Here is a 24,938-nt window from a genome sequence, read left to right on the forward strand (position 1 = left end):
TCCAGGACCTGCTGATCCAGCCGGCAGGATTAGCTTAGAGCTGAAGTCACCCAGACCCTGGAGGGGAGGCGGTACAGGAACTGAGGCCAGACTTGTGCGTGTCCCACTTACAAAGAATCATTTTTCCAGCAGGAAACACGCATGATTCCACCCCAATTAGACTTGTCCTTTTCACTGCCCATGGAAGAAAAGAGCTACTAGCATGCAATTTATCAGTAAACCACCTGCTTCAGAATCAGATTCCCAAGGCACACCCTCTCGGGTTCTGACTCAGGAAGTGCCGGGAATGTGAGTTTTCAGCAAGCGCACGCCACAGCTCAAGGACCACAGTAGAAGAAGGATACATTCTACTTCCCAGATGAGTGGTGTCCAGATGCCTAAACCTTCCAGAAGGCAGGGTCCTCCCCCCTCCACACCCCCACCAAAAAATAAATAAATAAATAAATAAAAGGAAGTGGTGTCAGGATAATATACAGAACAAATCTGGGTTCAAAGCCTGACACCACTTCCTGGCTGTGACAAGCTGGGGAAGTCACTGACCCGCTCTGAGCCTCAGTTTCCTCATCTGTAAAGTGGGGACAACCTAAATGTCTATCGACAGGCGAATGGATAAAGAAGATGTGGCACATATATACAATGGAATATCACTCAGACAGAAAAAAGTAACGAAATTGAGTTATTTGTAGTGAGGTGGATGGACCTAGAGTCTGTCATACAGAGTGAAGTAAGTCAGAAAGAGAAAAACAAATACCGTATGCTAACACATATAATATATGGAATCTAGAAAAATGGTACTGATGAACCTAGTGGTAGGGCAGGAATAAAGATGCAGACGTTGAGAATGCACTTGAGGTCACGGGTGGGGAAGGGGAGGCTGGGACGTAGTGAGAGAGTGGCATGGACATACATACACTACCAAGTGTAAAATGGACGGCTGGTGGGAAGCAGCCGCATAGCGCGAGAGATCAGCTCGGAGCTTTGTGACGACCTGGAGGGGTGGGATAGGGAGGGTGGGAGGGAGACGCAAGAGGGAGGGGATATGGGGATATACGTGTGCATAGAGCTGATTCACTTTGTTGTACGGCAGAAAGTAACACACCATTGTGAAGCAATTATATTCCAATAAAGAGTATTTAAAAAAAAGTGGGGGGCTTCCCTGGTGGCGCAGTGGTTGAGAGTCCGCCTGCCGATGCAGGGGACGTGGGTTCATGCCCCGGTCCGGGAGGATCCCACATGCCGCGGAGCGGCTGGGCCCGTGAGCCATGGCCGCTGAGCCTGCGCGTCCGGAGCCTATGCTCTGCAGCGGGAGAGGCCACGGCAGTGGGAGGCCCGCGTACCGCAAAAAAAAAAAAAAAAAAAAAGTGGGGACGATCACAGCATCTGCCTCGTAGGGTGGCAGAGGAGATTAATGATACGACAGAAGTAAGGTGCTCAGGACAAGCACTTGAAGTTGCAGGTACTCTCGTTTTTATTGTGGGAGTTGTCGCTTTTCCTGCTAGCTGATGCAGTGTTCCACAAGCCCCTAAGACCCTCTGCTGGAGGACTTTCTCTGGCTGGGAATGTGGGCTGGCTGGACTGCCTGGACCCCTGAAAGAACTCCGGGTGGGAGCTGGTTGATGGACCACCCAGTACCCTCTCCCTTGGGGTGTGTCGACGTGGGGCTGGACCCCAGGTGCCCATAGCCGTCACCCGCTCTTCCAGGACCCAGGACAGGCTGCCTTGTTTCCCCTCCCTGTCTCGCTCCCCTACTCCCCTGCTGGTGTGGCCCGGGATCACTTCTCAAAGAAACCATGTGCCCTCAAATCCCTGTCTCAAAGTCTGTAGAAACAGGGGAGCCCAACTAAGACACCACGATTATTAAAGGAGGTTCAGAACAGCGACGTGGTCTGTCCCAAAGTTCTCACACCAAAACCAAGTCCTCTGCTCCCTGTCCCTTGTGTGTCCCTTGAGCCCAGGAGTTTGGTCCTCCTTGTGCTCCGTTCCACATGGAGGAAAAGGGAGGGGTGGGCAGGACACAGCTGACCACCCTGGACAAACCTCCATACCAGACGTGGTCTAGAGGAGCACCATGAGTTAGGATGGTGGCTCTGATCAACTCCAGGCACCAGGGAAAGGTCGTATGTGGTTCCAGAAGTGGTGAAAAGCCTGGGCTTCGGAATTCAGCCAACCTGAGCTTGAATCTACCCTTTCCAGACTAAGGGGGCATCCGTCTGCTTTGTTAAGTTCCGGGTTCCTCACCTGCAAAACTGCCATGAGGCTCCAGTGAGAAAATGCCTAAGTGGTGCCCACCTGGGCAGCAAATAAGTCAGTGTCTCTGCAGGCAGGGCTAAGGCACACTTGAGGGCACACGGGGAATGCCATGCGAGCCTCAGACAGCTTGGAAACTTGGAAAGGGTTTATTTAACACTTTCATGGAAAAGAGTTTATTTTTTTCAAATTCAAAGGCTAACAGGATAAGCTTCAGTTACCAAGAAAAGTTGCTTACGTGGGATATCTCATTCTCCAAAGGAGCTGCTGGCCGAATGAGACATCTTCTCTGTCTGAAAATTAAATATGTGAATTTATCTTGGGGGCAGGATCTGGGTCTTCCTCATCTTTGCAGCAACCTTCCCTACCCCGCCTTCAGTGCCTGGTCTGGTGGCTGGTGCATGATACATGCTGAACAGATATTGGAGAGGTGGAGGGAGAGAGGAGGAGAGAAAGAAAAAGGAAGGCAAGCCCAGCAGCAGGGAAAGCCCATTGAATGCCCCTCGTGTGGGGCCCTTAATAGTCTCCATCAATTTTTTAAAATGATTTCTATTTCTTATAAATTGTATCCCTTGCAGAGTGTGAAGTGCAAACACGTCCCCTTCAGCATTCCCTTCCTTCTGCCCTCCTTCCTCCCCGATGGGGAGGTGGGGGACAGGGGTCTGACCACAGGCAAACTGGACTTCCATGGATCTTGCCCGGGAACCGCGGGGACAAACGGCCCCTTTTATGAGCAGCTCTGCCATTTTCTTAATGGATTTGTCCTGGCCCCCCAGCAGCCCCATGGAGCAGATGCAAGCCCGGAGACCGGTGTGAGGCTGGAATCAAGAAGGGTGGCCTTCCTGGAGGAGGGGCCCCCAAGACTCTTGCTGGTGAACACAGTCACGTTCATTTCAAATGGTTCATGGGGGATTCTAACCAGTTTATGAAAAGTTTGCTCCAAACAGCCCAAATCCCTGGTCCTTTCTCTCATCTCACACCAGCTCACATTGCAACCCACCTGAGAAGGCACCGCCTTTCCTTCCGGAGTGCAAATGGGATGTTTTAAAAACCTGGTCCCCGATATCCAATTGAGGAAACGTTAAGCAAACACCAATCTGGGGCCAGGCGCTCTTACATAACCCTGTACAACTCTGAAGAACAATCCGTGAGCAATGGATAATGCTGCACCCGTGCCCATTTTAAAGTCAAAAAGACTGAGGCTCAGGAAGCAGCCCAATCATACAGATAGTAAATGGCAGAGTCAGGATAACCATTCATTCACGCACGCAAAAAACATCATCACCTTCCTCCTCATGTCAGGTGCTGTGAGAGGCACTGGGGGTGTATAATAAAATAAGACAAGAATTCTTTCTTTAACAATCTTTCTTAGAATCATCTAGAAAGGAGTTTACTACCTAGATAGGTATATAAAGCCATCTCTTGTCCTTTCAAACATGAACATCTTTCCACTCGTCCCATCACCTCGAAGTTGCCTCCTAATAGGAACATACATATTGATAATTACCTTAAATGTAAATGGATTAAATGCTCCAACCAAAAGACATAGACTGGCTGAATGGATACAAAAACAAGACCCATATACACGCTGTCTACAAGAGACCCACTTCAGACCTAGGGACACATACAGACTGAAAGTGAGGGGATGGAAAAACATATTCCATGCAAGTGGAAATCGAAAAACAGCTGGAGTAGCAATTCTCATATCAGACAAAATAGACTTTAAAATAAAGACTATCAGAAGAGACAAAGAAGGACACTACATAATGATCAAGGGATAAATCCAAGAAGAAGACATAACAATTGTAAATATTTATGCACCCAACGTAGGAGCACATCAATACATAAGGCAAATACTAACAGCCATAAAAGGGGAAATCGACCGAAACACATTCATAATAGGGGACTTTTAACACCTCACTTTCACCAATGGACAGATCATCCAAAATGAAAATAAATACGGAAACACAAGCTTTAAATGACACACTAAACAAGATGGACTTAATTAATATTTATAGGACATTCCATCCAAAAACAACAGAATACACTTTCTTCTCAAGTGCTCATGGAACATTCTCCAGGATAGATCATATCTTGGGTCACAAATCAAGCCTTGGTAAATTAAGGAAAATTGAAATCATATCAAATATCTTTTCCAGCCACAATGCTATGAGACTAGATATCAATTACAGGAAAAAAATCTGTAAAAAATACAAACACATGGAGGCTAAACAATACACTACTTAATAACCAAGAGATCACTGAAGAAATCAAAGAGGAAATCAAAAAATACCTAGAAACAAATGACAATGAAAACATGATGACCAGAAACCTATGGATGCAGCAAAAGCAGTTCTAAGAGGGAAGTTTATAGCAATACAATCCTACCTTAAGAAACAAGAAACATCTCAAATAAACAATCTAACCTTACACCTAAAGCAATTAGAGAAAGAAGAACAAAAAAACCCCAAAGTTAGCAGAAGGAAAGAAATCATAAAGATCAGATCAGAAATAAATGAAAAAGAAATGAAGGAAACAGTAGCAAAGAGCAATAAAACTAAAAGCTGGTTCTTTGAGAAGATAAACAAAATTGATAAACGATTAGCCAGACTCATAAAGAAAAAAAGGGAGAAGACTCAGATCAATAGAATTAGAAATGATAAAGAGAAGTAACAACTGACACTGCAGAAATACAAAGGGTCGTGAGAGATTACTACAAGCAACAGTATGCCAATAAAATGGACAACCTGGAAGAAGTGGACAAATTCTTAGAAATGCACAACCTTCCGAGACTGAACCAGGAAGAAATAGAAAATATAAACAGACCAACCACAGGCACTGAAATTGAAACTGTGATTAAAAATCTTCCAACAAACAAGAGCCCAGGACCGGATGGGTTCAGAGGCAAATTCTATCAAACATTTAGAGAAGAGCTAACACCTATCCTTCTCAAACTCTTCCAAAATATAGCAGGGGGAGGAACACTCCCAAACTCATTCTACGAGTCCACCATCACCCTGATACCAAAACCAGACAAAGATGTCGCAAAGAAAGAAAACTACAGGCCAATATCACTGATGAACATAGATGCAAAAATCCTCAACAAAATACTAGCAAACAGAATCCAACAGCACATGAAAAGGATCATACACCATGATCAAGTGGGGTTTATCCCAGGAATGCAAGGATTCTTCAATATACACAAATCAATCAATGTGATACACCACATTAACAAATTGAAAAATAAAAATCATATAAAAAGAAATTGCCTCCTAGAAATGATCCCATTTGGATTGGAACCAGGTTTCCAGAGTCTTGGGTTCGGAAGAATCACTTTCCCCCCAGAGGCTTCTTTTGAGATCTATTCCACCAACTAGTATCTCCTGAGTACTTGCTATGTGCCAGGCATGGTGCTCGCCCTGGATGTATAAACACAGTGAACAGAGCAGACACAGCCCTACCCTCAAATAGTTTAAAGTCTGGTCGGAGAGACACGCAGGTAAATAGACAAACACAATGTAGTATATTATATGGAATGATCGTGAAGGGCGGGGTATGGCACTTGGAACTGAGGGGAGTCAGGGAGGGCTTCCTGGAGAAAGTGATAACTGAGCTGAGCCTGGGGAGCTAGCAGAGTTGTGCAAGGAAGATCTAGGCTAAAGCACTAGGGCGCAAAGAATCCTCGGTGGGTGGGCACGTCTCCAGCTGATGGCTCAAAGAAGCTGGAGCTCCAGGCATAAGGAGGGAAGTGGTGAGGAGGGAGGAAGGAGAGGTAAACAAGGATAGTGCAGGGTCTCCTCGGGAGACTGGATTTTATCCTGAGAGCCAGGGGGAAGTAAGGAAGGGTTTTAAACAGGGAGGTGAAGGCTGGGTAAGCATCTTGGAAAGACCCCCCTCTGGCAGCAGATACAATCACAGGGCAGCAAGTTCCCCTCTCAGGTTATCCTTCCCGCTCCCTGCCTCTGTGCGCCTTTTCCCACAGCACTGCATTAAGTGCTCCTTAAGCCTTCTTGCAAAATCACTGAACAAAATCATTACCCCCTTCGCAGTGGGCTTGTCTGAATGAGTGCCCCAACCGAGCAGTTTTGACGCCCCTGGGGTCTCTCATTTGAGCCCGTGCTTCTAGAAACGTCTCCATATGCCCTCAGTGAAGAATCTCAAAAAACACCCCTTCCCTCACTGCCCACAGCTCAGTGGGGTTGAGCTCTTTGGCCTACAACTGGGTTAGAAAGAAAAACGCAACAGCAGAAATAAGCAAGGGAGATGGGGAGTATTAACATAGAAATAAGACTGAACGCTCCAGCAACATAATGAAAAATAATCAGGAAAACCCCGGCACAGGTCTCTCCACAAAAGGATACTGTAAGGAAGCTGTAGATTTATTACCTGTTGGTGATGCCTTCCCCGACCCCCTCAGCTTCCCCGAGAGAGGAGAGCATGACCACAGGGTCCGCTGGGTTCCCAGCACCCGGGGGTGTTCATCACAGAGACCCATTTGTCATCTTTCAATTCAAGAAGGGATGATGGGAGAGGGTAGCAGGCGGGGGAGGAAAAGACTGACAGCTCTGGTCCAGGGTCAGGTTGAGACCAGATGCTCATCTTCTGTTCTGCTTGTCTGGTTCAAGAAGAAGCAGAGTGGGGGCTGGCAACTGTGTGGCTGGTCCTTTGCCCATGCAAAGTGGTTAAGGCTCTGGGACCTTGAATCAGAGGGATCAGTGGGTTTGAGGAGTGGATCCACCAGCTGTGAGACTCTGGGCCAACTATTTACTCCTGAAGGCCTCTGTTTTCTCATCTGTAAAATGGGGATAATAATAGACCCTACCTTCCCTGGTTGTTGTAAGAATTAAATGGGCTTGTGCATGTAAAGCACTTAGCAAAATGTCTGGCACTCAGTAAGCCCTCAATACATGGGGTGAGCACCCTCCTCCGCCTCATATCCAATCCCCACCTCAGCCCCAAGAGAATTATAATCCTCCCTCACATACCACTGTCACTGGACCCAACTATAATAGGTAAAAACGTATATAAGGGACCATTAATTCCCACGACGATTATTGCAAAAACTGACGTGTTTCTATTCATGGAAAAATAAGTTTGGGCTTCAAGCTGGTGATCTCTGAGATGCATGCTCAAAATTGTATCCTGCCAATATCCTGCCCGTTGCACAAATTCCTGAAGCCTCCGGGAACTTCGCGGCAGCTGCAACACCGGCTCGTGATTTCCCCCGCTTTTCAAGAGCTGGGAAAATTAGGGCACCCAGTGGCTCAAACCAACCATGGCTTACTTCACGCTTTTATCTCTTTGTCACCTGTGGCTGAAGTCATTTTGCAAACACAGGAAAATTTCAGATAAAACATTGTATTCTGATGTAAGGACACGGGCTAGAAGGACACACAGGGCAAGAAGGGAACCAAAGAGTATGTGAAATCCAAGTGAATGTCAATAGTGCCAAGGCTGAGAAACCCTGATATAAACCCTTTAACATGTCTCCCAAGAAGTTGGCTGGTTCTGAAAGTCCCCAAAGAAAAATGGAGAACAACAACTACAGAAAAGTAGGAAATGGGTAACTTTTCCAGAACTTTGACCTTGCTTAAACCCATAGAGGTGATTTGGTGAGTCTGTTTCTTTTCATACTTTGTATTCATAGAGAATCCACTTCTGCAATGAAATAAGTGCTGAACACCTTAAAGATTCCGATTTGAAGGAATCCCCAAATCACTAAGGTGACTGGGGCACTCACATGTCTTATCACATCAAATGCACGTACTAGCCTCATTTTACATCAGAGAGGTTTAGAAACTCTCCCAGAGTCACACAGCTAGGAAGTGGCAGAGCCAGGACCTGCTCTCTCTAGCTCCAGCGTCTGGAGCTTGCTGTTGCTTTACTGTCCTAAGTGGAGTTCCCCAGAAGCAGATCCTGAGGCGGGTGATTTATGGAGGCAGTTCTCCAGGCTGTTCCTCAGCAGGATAGGAAATGGGGGAGAAGCTAAGCAAGGATGTGGCTGCAGGTGACTACAGTCTCAGCCTGATCCCACAGGGGACTCTGGAGTGTGAACTGTACCATAGAGTCTGTCTGCTTTGAGGCGAGGAAGCTGGCCTTTTCCACACTTGCACCATTAGGCCCTGGCTCTGAGCCACGCGGGGGAGGAGCTGCAATCACCCAAGGGCAAGCCTCCAGAGAAGGTCTCAGGTGTCAGCGTCAGCGTCCCTAAGTGAGGTCACTGGCACTGTGAGCAGGACATCAAGACACACGTGGGTGAGCCAGGGCTGCGCTCAGCAACCACTGATTTTATCACCTTGTCTTCAAAACGCAGGAGTGAGCGCCCTGCGGTCCTACAGGAAAACGAGTCTTAAACGTCTGCAAGGTATTCTGATACCCAAACCCTTCCCGTCTCAGGCCCTGAGAGCAGGTGACTCAGAGAACATCAGACTCCCGGCTTCTGCCCTCCACTCCACCACCCAGAGGAATGGCCATCCTGACATCACATTCTCCTCCCCGCACCAGGCCTCATCCTGGCTGGCAAGCTGGTCCAGCGTGACGAGAGCTCCAGAGCCCAAGACTGCTTTCGCCGGACTGCGGCTGGATGTATGGTGAGCGGTGCCCCCCTGCAGCCTGGAGCCTCAACAAGCACCAACAGGAGGCCCAGCAGTAAGGCCAGTGCCACGGCTGCACAGCACAGCCAGTCTCCTCTCGACCCCGGGCCCCGCCTGCAAAACACGCTCAAAGTCTTCTCAGCCCTGATCCAAGCCTTTGCCCGTGCTATTTCCTCAGCCCAGAACACTCATGCGTGTGTGCAAATAGGAATTATCTGAGAGTTTGGTTAAAATGCAGATTTCTCAGCCCTATCCGTAGAGTCTGGGCTACTTCTCCATTGGTGGTGTTGGATGTCCCCTCCCTTCTACTCTCCAGCCTGTGCAGGAAACAAAACAAAACAAAACAAAAAACCACCTTGGTTCAAACTCTTATCTTCAAGAACACAAGCCACCCAAATCACCACTGCTGCCAGTTTTCCTGCCAGAGATGCAGATAGAGGTGGAGAGGTTTCCAAGGAGACAGACCTCGGCTCTGCAGAAAGGTCCTTCTGTAGAAGGACTCTGAGAAGGGGGAAGGATGCAGATAAGGCATGACTGAACCAGGGAAATGCATCAGCATCTCACTGCAGGAGCAAACTCCAGCCAGCTGAATCCACAGCTATCAGACAGTAGTAGATTGTGCTGACATCCGACCACTTAGAACTAAACTCCACTCCGTGCTCATGAACCTATTAGATGAAAATGCCTCATTTTAGATAACTGCAAATTGCTTTCTGAGCATAATTTCCTATTAGTTCATTAATCTCTCTATTCAGAATGCCGACAAGACAGCTGATGATAATTCTGGAGGAAGTGGGCACTGAACCAAAGCAGGAGGCAAAGAGTTAGATATTTGGAAGTATCCTGGCTTCCGGGGTGGAGGGGTACCCCAAAATTAATTCATAACGCTAATGATAGTATTAACTTTCATTTATTAAGCTCTTATAATGGGTCAGGTACCAGGCTAAGCATTTTCCCTTATTTATCTCAGTTGTTTTTTTTAAAACAATCTAGTAAGGTAGATATTATTTTCTTCTTTCTATAGAGGAAGAAATTGAGCCTCAGAAGTGATTACACAGTTAGTGGCAGAGTCAGGATTCAAATATAGGTGTGTGTGTGTCTGACCTACAGCCTGGGTTCCTAATCATACCTTATCATTTTGACTCAGCACATAAATATTTACTGGATGAATTTACTGGAGAAGCCAGGATGAACAAGACTCACGTCTATAGAGTGAGGCCAAGGGATGTTAACAGCAGAAGAGACTGAAAAATAATCAGCAAAGATGGACCAACCTTCAAAAACAAAGAAATGTCAGGCTGGAAAATAAAATTGGATTTTGTCAAACTCCTGCTTTTATAGAGAGCGGTGGTTCTCAAATTGTGGTCCCAAGACCAGAAGCAACAGCATCACCTGGGAACTTGTTAGAGATGCAAATTCTGGGGACCCACCTCAGACCCGCTGAATCGGAGACTCCAGGGCATAGGTCCAGGAAGTTATGTTTTAATAAACCTTCCAGGGGATTTTGATACACACTCAAGTTTTGAGACCCATAATCTAGAAAAATAAAATCAGCTCCGCAAGGGAATTCGGAGCTCACGGGGGTAGCGCTTCTAAATGTAATGTGCACGAGAATCACCAGGACGACCTTAAAATGCAGATTTGGATGCGGCAGGTCTGGGGTGGGGCCTGAGAGTCTGCATTTCTGATCAGCTCCCAGGTGATGCTGATGCTTGCTGCAGGACCAGGAGCCACACTTGGAGTAGCAATGGGTCTAAGCCAGGGCGTTTCTGGCAATAACACAACCAGAACTGCTCTAGGTTTAGAAAAGGGGGGTGGGTGGGTGAGAAAGAACCATTGCCTTTGGGATAGGTTCAAACCCAAGCCTCTGGAAATGCTTTAGGAAAACAGGAAATCACCCACATCACATACCACTTTTTTCCCAAAGTTCCCACTCAGGTATAAGACCTTCTCTGAGCACTTTAATTAAAATCGCAGCCCCTTCCCTGACTCTTCCTATCTCCCTTCTCTGCTTTGCTCTTCTCCTCAGCACTTGAGCATCGTCTGAACAGATGACCTATTTTACTGATTTACTTTGTTTACTGTCTGGCCTTCCCCATCTCCATCTCTCACCAGCATGTAAGCTCCATGAGGCCAGGGATGTTGTCTGCTTCATTCACTGTTATTTCCCCTGCGCCTAGAACAGTGCCCAGTGCATAGTACGTGCTCAATAAATATGTCAAGTAAATGAACACACATTTCTGCCCATTTTTTCTAGACGCTCCCTCCCCACTCTCGGCGCTGCCCTCTGGAATTCCACCTGTTGCTGCTGTCATGCATGTACTTCAGTTTCACCAAAATTTATTTCTCTATAGGTGTGTCTTCCCTTAAACTCCTTGACAATGGGGTCTGTGTGTTACCCTTTTCTGTCCTTCATCTAACCCTTCCACTCAAAATTCTGCCAACCTTTGAAAACACATATAAACAGCCATCCATCCTCACTATAATTAATGCAAAAACCACAGAATTTCATTCATGGAAGAGTAAGGTCAAACTTCAGCTGGTGATATCGGTAATGCATGCTCCTAGTTACATACTAGAGGGAGCGCTAAACTCCACTGCCATCACACAAGTACAACGTCAAAGTTCCTGAAGCAACCCAGAACTCTGCAGCTGTTACAGACTCTGTTTTCACCTTTCGTGCAGTTTTTCTAAGGGCTGAGGCAAATTAGAAAGATCAGTTGTTCCTTCCAACCACGGCTTGGTTTGAATCCTGCCTCTTAGAGTTCCAGGAGCTATATCTGCACAAGGTGGAGTGAGGAGGACTTTTGATAAAACATTGTCATCTTGGGCAAGGACATTTCACCCGTTCCTTCTAACCGCCCTGTGGCAGGGGGTGCTAATATCACGCCCACTTTGCAGGTAAGGAAACTGAGCCCTGGGATGACGGTCCCCTGCTCAAGGTCACACAGGGAGTCTGGCAATGCAGGTGGGACTCCAGCTCAGTTCTGGCTGCCTTAAAGCCTCTGCTTCTGGGACCCACCTCTCTCCCCCAGGTCCCCGTCCCTCCCCCAACCCTTGGCAGGGTCTGAGCCTCTGCTCATTACTTCTAGAACAGAAACAGCAGGAGTGGACGCTATCTCATACTTCTACCTCTAGCGCTGAAAATTAAAATGGCTCAGGGAGTATTCAGCCTTGCCGACTCCTGGCTGCATCCCTGTCACCTAATTACCTGACTTCAAAGCCTCCACTCGGCAGGTGTGAAGATGTGAAAGCTGCCGTTTCCCCTGAGAACATGGAGTGACTACACACAGATAAAACAGGCCCCAGAGCAGCTAGTGTACCTGGGAAATCAGACAGAACTTTGAGTTGGACCCGAGGGCTTGGCTTAGTGTGTCTCAAAGTCAGAAAGACCAGGGGCCGCCATCCTGAGTACTCACCTGAGAGCTGGGTCTATAAAGGACCAAGGTGGGGATGTGGGCCTCCAAACACTAATGATGGGTAGTTACTGCCCGCATCTCCTTCCCTTGTGCCATGGAGCTTAAGGCTCCTTTAGAGGCTGGAACTCATTAATCCTCCCCACAACTCCAGGAGGGAAGGGCACTCAGCCTCACCTTTTGACTGAGACATCCAGGCTGGGGGAAGAGTAAGAACTCCTTCATGGGGCAGGGATGTGGGGAGGCCTGAAGGAACCCAAATGAGTTCCCAGCCTGGACTGCACAAGGAAGAGGAAGTCTAGAGGAGAGAGAAGGGTTCCTACTTTTCAACTTAGTGGCTCCTGTAAGGCGATCAGAGGCACACTCGTTTGTAACCCTTAGATACAGCTGAATGTTATTGACTGTTTTACAGTAATTGGACCAAAGCAGGTATTTAATACAAGTTTACGGAAGGAAAGAGGAAGGCCAGACAGAAAGGCATTTGTGACCTTTGACAGAGGACAAAACCCTAAGCCTGGCACTGGGCTATGTCCTTTGGTGATGATTTATTCAATGCTCACTGTCACATTGGGCAGGTGTGATTATTCCTTTCACGCAGATGAAAATACTAGCAACGGAAATGTGGGGCGACTCGCCCAATGTCACTGAGCTAGACAGCCACTTCTTAGCTGTGTGACCTCAGGTTTATCCTTGCTGGGAGTCAGCTTTCACATCGGTAAAATGGGAAGACTCAGAACCACCGCCCCCCACCCCGAGAGGCACCACAAGAAGAACAAGTAAAGGGCAAAAGGCCTTTGCAAACTCTAACTCAGGGATCAGCAAACCATGGCTGAGTGGCCAAAGCCAGCCACGGCATATTTTTGCACAAAAGCCTTTACTGGAATAAATAACTTTGTCACACTTATTTGTTTATATACTGTCTATGGCCGCTCTTGAGCAACACGGCAGAGCTGAGTGGTTGTAACAGGGACCCGCTGGCCCACAAAGCCTAAAATGTTTACTGTCTGGTCGAGTAGAGAAAAAGTTTGCCAACCCCTGATTTCAGATGCTATGAAAATGCAAGGTCCCACTGTGCCTCTGCAGACAGCACTATGCCTTTCCAGCATCGCCCTCAGCTCTGGTTCTTATTCATAAGCTCTCTCCTTGACCCTCTGCCCATGTGTAGAGGTTGATTTAAGACCTATTTCTGAAAAAACAGAGAAGCAGCTCCAGAGCCAAGAAACCAAAATCCCGTAAGCTATTTCAGAGCCCAGGATGGCTCCTGCCGACATCAGGCACCATGAAAGGGTGCTTCCAGGAACAGCCACTTACTTGCAGTTTTTACACTTGAGGCCAAAAAGCATCCCCTTCCCACAGACTGTGCATGTCTGAGACATCCAGTACTTCGTGGAAAACCTGTGGGAAAGAGACAGAAAGTGTTCAAGGCCAAGGTGATGGAGACTGACGGATCTCTAGAAGGATGACCACTGACAGGATAAGAACATGGGCCCTGGATTCCAGCCCCTCTTCTTCAGAGATAGGTGACTTAATCGAGTTGCTTAAACTTCAGTCTCTGTATCTGTAAAGTGGGAATAATAACAGTATTGACCTCATAGGTTGTTCAGAGGATTAAACAAGGTCATGCACAGTGCAAGGGCTTTACATAGTGCCTTGTAAACAGAAAGCGCTCACTGAATTGGGCTGTGACTGTATTGCTACCCAAACATTCATAACAGTCATTCAGTCGTTCAACAAACATTGCCTGCCTGGAGGTCTACTATGTGCCAAGTTCAGATTGGAGACAGATGGATAGGGCTAGAACTGTCCTCAGAGAACCACAAAGCAAGGTGGGGCCCCCCGGTGGTCTATTCCTCATCACTGCTAGTTACATCGCCTGGGAAGCTTCAAGAAGGGGTGATCCCCCCGAAAGTGGAGACTGCAAACGTTAGTAGCAGAGAAGAGGGCCCTAAAGGGAAAGCCATTTTGGACATCAGCCCACCTCGCTCCCCAGCCACCACCACTTGCTGCAGACATAAGGCAGTGTAGGGGTTTCTGATATACAGCTAGGAACCAGTGGGAACAGAGATGCATTTGATTAACTTCTGGGGCCCCCTGCTGCCGCCAGGGTGCTTTCCTCTTCATGAGATACCAGGCAGCAGCAGGGCTGGCCCCAAGAAAAGTATTGAAGGTTGCCAGGTCAGAGTTAATTCTCATCTTCAATTTTTGTCACCTTCCGCAGGAGGTGTAGCTAATCTCCACTGCCTCACAGTGTCAAAATGAAAATCAGAAGCGATTATGTAACTTGGTGCTTAAGAATTCTGAGGGCCAGACTGCATCCCTCTGCTGTACCATCTTGCCTGATTTAGGTCAGTCACTCTTCCAACAGAATGATCTGCAGCCCAAAGCCTCCATAACTAAGCAAATAGCAATATTCTGAAGAGACACTCTTGTGGCCAGGAAAACTCCCTTTCCAGTTTTGGACTGGGGGTTGGTTAAGTCCCTTTCTGCCCCTTTAGCAGGATGAGCAAGAGGGGCAGGATGTATTTTGCAGGATTTGTCAGCTCTGGGGAATGGCAAACGGACTCGTGTTTCATCCACCAGCCAGCAGCATGGGAATCAAGAGTATGAGTGGCAGGTGGGAGTTCCTTCTCCTTTCCAGCCCTCTCCCATCCCTGGGATCAGCAATCCCTCTTCCAAGCTGTGGCTGAGGTGACTCTGAGGACAGCGGATGGTATGGGATTTTAATTTCATTTTTTCACCGAGGCTGGGATGAGTCTAGGTCTTTCCATCCTGGCATGGAGCCCAGAGAGAGAAACAGGGTGAGACTGGAGAGTAACAAGGCATCCCAAGTGCCAGCTCCTCTAAGATGTTCCTGATGCCCAAGATCATCAGATCATTTTCCTCCTCTCGGCACCAGCATTTGAATCTGAGGTACCACCAGGTCTAACATTAGGGTGCTAGAGTCTAGTGTCGTGGCTGAGCCAGGGGTGTGGCCAATCCAGGGGTGGAGCCGAGCTAGGGGTGTGGCCAATCCAGAGGTGAAGCTGAGCCAGGGAGCAGCCTGTAAGCAAACAAAACAAGGCCCTTCTTTTTGATGCCTTTCCCTCTGCATCTCACCGCCTGACCACTGACGTGTCTATCATGTATTTCTCACGACTTCCTCCACCGTTTTCTCATTTGAGTCTTAACAACTATCCTGTCAACATATTTCTTTCAAAAACTGTTGACGAGATGCCATTCCGGGAGAATGTGCTCATTCCTGCCTCACCCCGGGTTATGGTGACGTGTCTGCCCCTGGAATTGCCTCCCCCACTTATAGCCCTGATCCCCACCACCACCGTACTGTCATGGTCTGTTAACTGTCTATCCCTCCACTAGACCTCAAGTTTCCCAAGGTTGAAAGCCTTACGTCGTGTTCAGTGCTGCAGCCCCGGTACAGATATTCTCTATAAATACTAGTGGAAAGAAACCATGAATGAGTGAACTCTCTGCTGGTCACAGAGGCCTCGTGCAAAGAAAGCTCTCAGCAGAGGTGGCAAAAGAACACAAAATGCTGGGGTTAATTAGCTTGTAGATTCATCACTTAATCATTCAGGGACTCAGTTTCCCTATCTGTCAAATGGACATGACCACACTTGTGCTACTTACCCCACTGAGTTTGTGAACAGATTGTGAGGATAATGAGATAAAATGTGGAAAGTTAACTTCGTATAAGGGATGACTTAGTAGATAGAAATCTTCCTCCTGAAAAGGGCAGGTGTACTCCTGGAGAGGTTGTCCCGGGCACCCAACAGGGCTGGAGCCCTGGACTGACCTATGCTTCAGCAGAAAGTGAGCATCTCTGACTTCAGCCTGCAATCTTGTCTTCTGGGTGGGGAGACCCAAAATTAGGACAAGCATTTGTCTTAATATTGATACCATTTACTGAGTGGTTATTATGTGCCAGGCCCTTTGCTTAGCATTTTAATATATTATCTCATTTAATCCTCACGACCACCCTATGAGTAGTCAGAAATATCTGATGAGGTAATTGAGTCTCAGAGAGGTTAAGTAACTTCCTCAGGGTTGCAAAGCTTTACTAGCTGGGATTGGAATACAGGCCAGTCTGACTCCAAAGCCCTGGCTTTTAACCAGTAGGTGTTAAGTTTATGAGCCAGGTGAAGCAGACATCTCAGTCCCTTGCCACATCGAGGTTCAGCCTGGCGGAGGAGAGAAGAGCATGGTGATATCGGAGCTGGGGCAAAACAGCCTGCCAGCCTTTCCCCACGCTGGGGCCAGAGGTCCCAGCCCTCCCTGTGCTGGGAGGTGGGCCCCGGTGCAGCCAGGAATCCAGCCTACCTGTGCTTGATGGAGTTGCCGAGGTCTCTGCGAGGGATCTGTGGGGACCAGCGTGGCACTGACAGTGTGTCTGCAGGGAGAGAAGAGAGGAGGAGAAGGTCCTGTTACACAGAGAATCGGAAGTGGGGGTGGGCTCCCACCAAGCCCCAGAAGGAAGAGGGAGGCTCACTGGCCTCAGGAAGGACACTGGCCGCCATCACTTGCTAAACCAAAGCCAAATGGAAAACTGGTTTAGCTTGTGTTACCTTAACTCACACAAGGTCCCCCGGGTGGGGCAGTGCCTGGAAAAAAAAACAGCTGGGGGAAGAATCGAACTGAGCATGGCTCCCATTTACCAAGTGCTTACTGTGTGCCAGGCATGTGCCATGTGACTCACATGCCTGAGCTCGTTACATCCTCAAAACAAGGTTTGGGATTGTCAGCAACCTTCCAGGTGAGGAAGCTGAGGCTTGGAGAGAGGAAGTCGTGTGCTCAAGATCATACACCTTGTAGATCACACAGAAGCTGTGAATCCAGGCTTAAGGGACCTAGAACACGTGCCTGTGTATGCAAAGTTCTAACTTAGCAGATTCCAAATGCCAGTTGTACAAGTATCGCTTTCCTAATTTTTGTCATGCCCCTGTACAACCCATAAAATTATCTACTTAATATTTTAGGTTGACTTGTTTGTTTAAACACATTTATTCTCAAAGCAACTCTATATGGAAAACCAATATCACTTTCTGTATAAGTAACTATTTAAAATACGTCTAACTATGTACCACCTAAACTCATGCTGGAAAAAGTGGATGGATTGATGAATGGATGATTGAGTGGGTAGGTGGGTGGATGGGTGGGTGGACGGATGGATGGATGAATGTCTGGATAGGTGCATGGATGGACAGATGAGTCAGTAGATAGACAGATGGGGAGGTGGGTTGATGGATTGGTAGGTGGGTAGATGGATGGATGGATGAATGGTTGGATAGGTGGGCAGATGGACAGATGAGTTGCAAGGTGGACAGATGGGTAGGCGGATGGATGGATTGGTAGGTGGGTGGATGGATGGATGGATGGATGGATGGATGGACAGCTAGATGAATGGATAAATTGATGGATGAATGGGAACGAGGAAGAAACAATAAATCACACAGACTTCAGGCTGGGTGCCTATGCCCATCTGGTCTTTTCTTTCACGCCTCAGGCTACATCCCAGCGACCCACACTATCACTCCACCACTGACTGAGTTCCAGGATTTCTTCCACAGCCTCTGGGCACCAGCCCCCACCTTCACGCCACTGCCTGGTTGCCCACATCACCCTCCTCGCAGACCTCACAGGCCCCAGAGAGGTGTGAAACAACAGCAGAAATGGACCGGTGCGGCCTGTGAAACCTCCACCAGCTAGAGGAGAGGAGAAGGAAGTGGCTGACCCACACGCCAGCTCTCATTTCTCAGGCCAGATGGATGGAGCCAGATCCCTGTCCACAGAGCTGCAAATACATGCCTCATTTTTCACAGCAGTTGTTATGGAGTGGCACGCTCACTGGGGAGCTGGGCATGTCTGCACCGATCAGGGAGCATTTAACCCTAACCCATTCACTCCTCTCTTCTGTCTAATGACACTGTCAACAGCCATCTGAAAGCTGTTTCCAGAAACCCCAATTCTGCCCTTGTAAAGCTGGGACCATTTCTGGAAGAGCTAATGATTTCCCAAGCCCCAAAGGCCAGAGAAAGAGGGAGACAGCATGATATATCACTCAGAATCAGAGCCAGTGGAATTTCCTCTAGTTTAACTAAAAACTAAATGTCATCAAGTCCAAGCCCATTTTATTACTTGTTTTGGCTTCTGAGAGAAGCAAAAAAGACAAGAAAGAAAGACAATTTTAAAAGAGAGGGAGAGAGAGAGCAGGGGATTGAAGTCAGATTTGTAAGGAAGGATGCTGCTACCTGCTAAGTCCTTAAGATGCTTTCTCCAGTGCCAGGGATGGGTAGAGGTGGAATGGCTATGCTGGAGAGGAAGGGTTAGCTCAGATACACAGCCTCCTCATGGGGAATCTGCAAAGTGAGGAGTGCCAAAGGGGTTTCATCTCATGGGATGTTAGTAGTGGCTGTCTAGGAAAGTGTGTTGAGAAGGATTCTGAGGCTCAAGAGGAAAGAGCATTGAGACCGATTAGTAACATCTGCCATGGGTGAAGAATAAGGCAGTACCAACAAGTCTCCATATTTTTGCCACTCCTACAAGGACAGGGACCACATCTTCATCTTTGCATCACTGCCTCATAGCACAGCAAGCACCTGGGACAAAGTAAGTACGTAACACGTGTTTGCTGAATCTGAGATTCTTATCATAGAAACAGTGAATTTACTGAGCACTCAATATGTGGTAGGCATAATTCTGTGCAGTTTATACGCAGAAGCTTTGCCTCTATGCAGTCGGTGTTCTCATTATTCCCACTGCACAAAGGTAGACACAGGAGCTCAAAGAGGTGCAGTGACTAGCTAAAGGTCACACAGCCGGGCACTGGTAGATCCTCAAGGAGTAACTCTGCAGTTGCTCCCGAGCCTTCCAAAAGCTCCTATATCAGCATCTTCAATCAGGGGCACTTTTGCCCGGGGGAACATTTGGCATTGTTTGGAGATACTGCCAAATAATTGGGGCGGTGTTGTGGGGATGCTACTGGCACCTAATGTGTAGAGACCAGGGATGCTACTCAACATTCCACAATACACAAGACACATCCCCACGCCAAAGAACTAACTAGACCCGGGATTCCCTGGTGGCGCAGTGGTTGGGAGTCCGCCTGCCGATGCAGGGGACACGGGTTCATGCCCTGGTCTGGGAAGATCCCACATGCCGCGGAGCGGCTGGGCCCGTGAGCCATGGCCGCTGAGCCTGCGCGTCCGGAGCCTGTGCTCCGCAACGGGAGAGGCCACAGCAGTGAGAGGCCCCCGCACCGCAAAAAAAAAAAAAAAAAAAAAAAATAGAACTAACTAGACCCGAATGGCAATAGTGCCAAGGCTGAGAAACCCTGATTGAGATGTTTTTCACTTCTCTAGCCATCTCCCCACCCCCTCCCTCTCCCCACAATCTTGAGATGGTACTTCTGAAGCTCAACTCAGTAGAGAACAAATCCTCTTTTATTATAAGCACATCTCACTGTTAGATTCATATCCTAGTTGTTCTCATTCTCAATTACAGCACGCTCTTGAAAAAGTAGATGTAATTAAGTTTGGTAGTTTGGTTTCATCTCCCAATATCTGGTTGAAGGAGCAAATTCCGTCAGTTACATTCATCGGCTGCGACAACATTAGTCTCCAGCAATAACAACCTCCACACGGCTTCGTCCCTGGGTGTGCAGATCTGAACTCTGAGATCTTCTCTTTACTTTCTTCATTTGGATTTCCTTAAACTTGCCAATGCAAGCCTTAAAAGCAAAGGAAAACTGTTTAAAGGGAAAATCTATGAAAATGGAGGCCTTATCACAACAGAGAAGGCAAACAGCACTTATAGCAATTAAACTGATATGGAAACTTCTGTTTAACAATCAAAGTGCCTATTAAGATGTCTCCATAGCTGAACAAAAGCTTCTTTTCTACTCTAATTTTCTGATAACAAGACACGCAGACACGGAGACAGAATTATGACTATCCCTGGTGCCTTTGGTTCCAGGGATAGAATAATAGACATTTCTTCCCAGATATTTTCATTTGCAGTGCATGGCAAGGGAGAGGGCTGGAGAGAAGGAGTGCTTTTCTTCCCTCCTTTAGGTCCCACTGTTGATGCCCTCTCAAAAGTGCCTCTGTATAACAGGAGGGGAGAAACCAGGAGGCTTGGTCTTTGACAGCTTGGTAGCCAGATAGTCAAACAGAAGCCACGATAGAAGAAACCAATATTAATAAAGCATCACGGTAGGTTGAGCCATGATGAAATGAAAAACTCAGGCTCTGACCTGGTGAGTTTGAACTCAGGCTAACAGAGTCCGGCATGGGGAAAACTCTTGAAAACATTTAACACAGAGACATCACGTAAAAATGGGTGATGATAAAGCAAAGGAAAAGGAGGGAAAAGAAGAGGAAGAAAGAAATAAGAATAATGGTATGAATTATAAAAATGAGAAATAAGAAAAATAATAAATATGCTCTGTGTTGAGTGTTACCATGTGCCAAGCACTATTGCCAAATAAGCCCTTTACATATATTATCTCATTTTATCCATACACTGCATGTGTGTGCACATGTGATGTATCAACCGTTATCATCGGTGCCACAGCACCAACAAGGAAATCGAGAAGTTATACCATTTGCCCAAGGTCACACAGCAAGTAAAGGCCAGGACTGGGTTTTTTAAATTCAGGTCACATAGCTGGGGCTCAATAAACGACAGCCAATTTCATCCCCATTTCACAGATGGGAATACTGGCTTAGAAGCAATAAGCAACTGTCTATAGCTAAAAAGTGACTGAGTGGTGATCTGAACCTCAGAGAGGAACAAACTGGATGCTTCTAGTCCAGACTGCTCTCCAGATACACGGAGTTCAACCCATCCTGTACTGTCTGTGCCTCCTACCTCTGTCTGGGGAAAGCAAAGGAAACAATGAGAACCAGACCTTATAAACTCAGAAAAGGGCCTCAGAGGCCCAGAAAGCAATGTCACAGTATGTTGTTTATTCCTACTATCGTACCCGCCACCCCCAAAGATGTCCATCCTAATCCCTGGGCCCCATAAAATATATGACTTAACAGGCAAAAAGAGATTTTGCAGATGTGATTGAGTTAAGGATCTTGAAACGAGAGATTAGTCCGGATTAGCCAGGTAGGGCTGATGTAATCACAAGTGAAAGAGGGAGGCAGGAGGGTCAGAGTCAGAGAAGGAGATGTGATGTTCGCTGGCTCTGAGGATGGAAAGGGGCCAAGTGCCAAGGGATGCAGCAGCCTCTGGAAGCTAGAAAAGGCAACAGAACAGAGTTTCCCCTGGAGCCTCCAGAAGGAAACAGCCCTGCAGACACCTGAACTTTAGCCCTGAGACTGTTTTTGGACTCCTGACCTCCAGAACTGTAAGATAATACATGTATTTTCTTGTAAGCCATTGAGTTTTGGTAATTTGTTACAGCAGCCGTAGGAAGCTGAGACGGCTCTACTGTGTGCCAGGTACGGAACTGGGGGTGGGTATATGGCAAACAAGATAGTCAAGTTTTCTGAGCTTAGAGTCTACAGGGGGAGACATAAGGTGACACATTCCGTGAAGGAAATAAAACAGGACTTTGTGTTAAGGCAACGGGAACCATCTAGTGCATTAGAACACAGGCAGGAGGCTGCACAGGGTCTTACGCATTTAAGAGCTCCCTTTGGCAGCTGAGGGGAGAGCAGCCTGCCAGGCTATGACAGAAAGAGGACGGCCCCACTCCCACCCCCTCCTCTAGCTCCCCACCTCCGCTGGGGTCCAAAACATCAGCCCTGACCCTTACAAGGCCATTCAGCCTCCAGGCCAGGTCTTTCTCACTTGAGCTGTCATGTCATGATCCCACCTGCAGCCCCCAATAAAAAAACCATATCCCAGAGTACTCAGTCCACTGGCTGGTACAGGAGCAATGCACAGTCTGACTTCTTGTACGTATCCCAAGGGGGGATTCGCCTCTTGGAGCTGTTTCTTCCTTTAATCCAAACAACCCTACAAGGTTGTATCCCTAGTTTAGAGATAAGGAAAATGAGGATAATTAATTGTTCCGAGTCCTATTGCTAGTATTTGGTGGACTTGAGAGTTGACCCCAGCTTCCTACAAAACTAAAGCCTTGCTTTTCACCCCCGCACCCTACTGCCTTCCTATGCTATGTCTCCTTCTGAGACAAGCGTAAAAATTATTGTTCAAATCACGCAGTCCTTGAGTTGGAAACGACCACAAGAAACCGTCTATCGCAGTCTCTGAGTCTCTAAACTCTATTGGCTAGAAGAGGAGCTATCCCATCCTTAAATGTTTCCATGGAGATAAAGACCTCTGAGCACATAGTACTATTAATAATAACAGCTAACATTTACTGAGTACTTACTATTTGGCAGGACTCAGATTAAATGCTTTAGATGTATTATTTCATCTAATCTCCTAACTCCATTCCGGGCGGGAGAGCTGGGGTTTGAGTTAGGACAGTCCACCCTGAGAGCTCATCCTCAGAAATGCCGCAAATGAAATGGAAGGTCCAGCTGCCCTTCAACTTCTAGCCCAGGGACAGGAGAGACTGAGAACTTAACAATGGTGCTGCCTTCAAATCAAGCAGCAACTTCTTTAGGCTCCAAGGGTCCTGAAATTAATAAAACTTAGAGCATATTCAACTTTTCTTCTGTGGCCACAGGCCAGTCACCAGCTAAAATCCCACTGATTCATCCAAGGTGGCAACCAGTCCTTGACTAAAGCTGTTCACAGTGTTATTCACATAGCGGGGAACAACTCTATTTGCTTTAATATCCAATTCAAATACATCAGATCTAAAAGTCTTTGTGCTATCTCTAAAGGTTACAGCACCATGGTGCTTCGGGGCCGAATTGAGTTTCTTTGTGTAGATGGACATAATTTTCTCCCTGAGACAACTACAACCCACTTCTCAAGATGCAAATTTCATCACCTGCGGGCTTGCGATCACTGTGAAGGTGTCTAGGGAACAACTCAGCACTGGTGAGTAGTAGATAAGAGTGAGCCTGGGTCGCAGGTCTTGGGGGAAGAAATAGGCAGAAGAGATGCTGGGGGTGAGCAAAGGCTGTGCTGCTCGCTCTTGGTGGAAGAGACCCTTCAGAGGAGATGCTTAGGGATTCCGCATGGCACTGAGGCAAAGCAAAGGGCAATGGTTTAGTTACCTGCCCAGAAATAGGAAGACTGCAGGAATGGAGGTATCGGGGTCAAACCAATTGGTATGTGTGTGGGGTTCAAACCGGCTACCACGCCTTGAGCACAGGCCTATTTTAAAGACGGAGCAGCAGACTTCATTTCTGAATGGGAAGGTTATCAAATTGCTCCATGGAGTGTGGGACTTTGAAGCGAGTAGACCTGTGTTCAAGCATCAGCTCAGCCACTTATTAGCTATGAGACCTTGGGCATTTTCACCTCTGTGAGTCTCAGTTTTTGTCTCCTGTAAAAAAGGGGCCATGATATCTCCCTCACAGAATTGTTAGCAGGATGAAGTGGGGTAATATAATTGGAACAGGGCTTAGCTGAGTGCCTGACATATTATTGTTATTCTTGCTTTTGTCATTGTCACCATCACTCTACCTCTAGGATTAACACACCAGTTAGAACCTGACAAAGCTCTCCATGGACTATGACTTAGAACAGAGGTTGGCAAACTATGACCCTCAGGCCAAATCTGGCCCGTCACCTGCTTTCGTAAATAAAGTCTGATTGGCACACAGACACCCCCACTCATTTACACACTGTCTGTGACTGCTTCTGCACTATAACAGCAGAGTTTGAGTAACTGACAGAAACATGTGGTCCACAAAGCCAGGTATAATTATTACCTGGTCCTTTATAGAAAAAGTGTGTCAACTCCTGATTAAGAGCTGTGTAACTCATTTCCTTGGCTGATTAGTGGAGAAATTTTTCCCTTTTTCTTTTTTTTCCCCAGTTTTATTGAGGTGTAATTGGCAAATAAAATTGTAAGATATTTAAAGTATACAATGTGATGGTTTGATATATGTATACATTATGAAAGGCTTTTTTCTTTGAAGCCAGAAGACTTGGGTTATAGACCCACTTTGGCCACTTACATAGTGGGAATTCTTGGACAAATGGCAGCTTCCAAGCCACAGTGTGCATGACCACGTGGTGTCACCCCTCTGCTCGCCTAATCCTAGGTGTGTTGTTTCAATGTCCATTTTACAGAAGAGAAGAGCCAGGCAGAGTAGAACCATCAAGCGGCCCAGCCAAGGTTCTAACCTATCCCAGTCTCACCCCAAGCCTGTTTTCTTTCTAGCCCTCACCGCCTCCTGGTAGAATAATCTGTGATGAGGCAATGTCTCTGATTACATGCCACTGCTGAAATCCATGTCAGCTCATGAAGACAGAGGGAAAGGAAAATTAACTCTCTCCTCTCACTGCTTCTGCCTGGGCTAATGAATACGATTATCCAGTTGTCACTTTATCAAAGCAGAGAGAAGACCTGGAGGACATGTAAGTTACCAAAGGGGAGATGGTGGTGCTGGTCATGGTCAAGGAGAACAGATGAATGCTCTCCTGGGAGTGGCTCCAGGTACAAGCCTACCTCGGTAGGACAGGTGAGCAGTGAGAGCACTGAGCAAATGGGAGCACAGAGAGGCTGACATGTGAGGCAAGAGGCAGAAAAGTGCAGAGGATGTGAGGGGAAGACCTCACAGTGAGTTAGAATCAAAGTTCTCTTCCA

At 47.2% G+C, this 24,938-nt stretch overlaps 1 protein-coding gene across 1 annotated transcript in view; it reads right to left on the reverse strand.

The window, feature by feature from the left end:
• KSR2 (kinase suppressor of ras 2) overlaps positions 1-24,938 on the reverse strand; it is a 398,943-nt gene that overhangs the window by 87,815 nt on the left and 286,190 nt on the right. Inside the window, exons 6-7 of the mRNA XM_065889764.1 lie at positions 16,574-16,643; positions 13,568-13,651 (exon numbers count right to left, since the gene is read on the reverse strand). Coding sequence (XP_065745836.1) covers positions 13,568-13,651; positions 16,574-16,643 — 154 coding nt within the window. The remainder of the gene's footprint in view (positions 1-13,567; positions 13,652-16,573; positions 16,644-24,938) is intronic.

The sequence above is a fragment of the Phocoena phocoena genome, chromosome 13 (genome assembly GCF_963924675.1).
Source record: "Phocoena phocoena chromosome 13, mPhoPho1.1, whole genome shotgun sequence".
Lineage (NCBI taxonomy): Eukaryota > Metazoa > Chordata > Mammalia > Artiodactyla > Phocoenidae > Phocoena > Phocoena phocoena.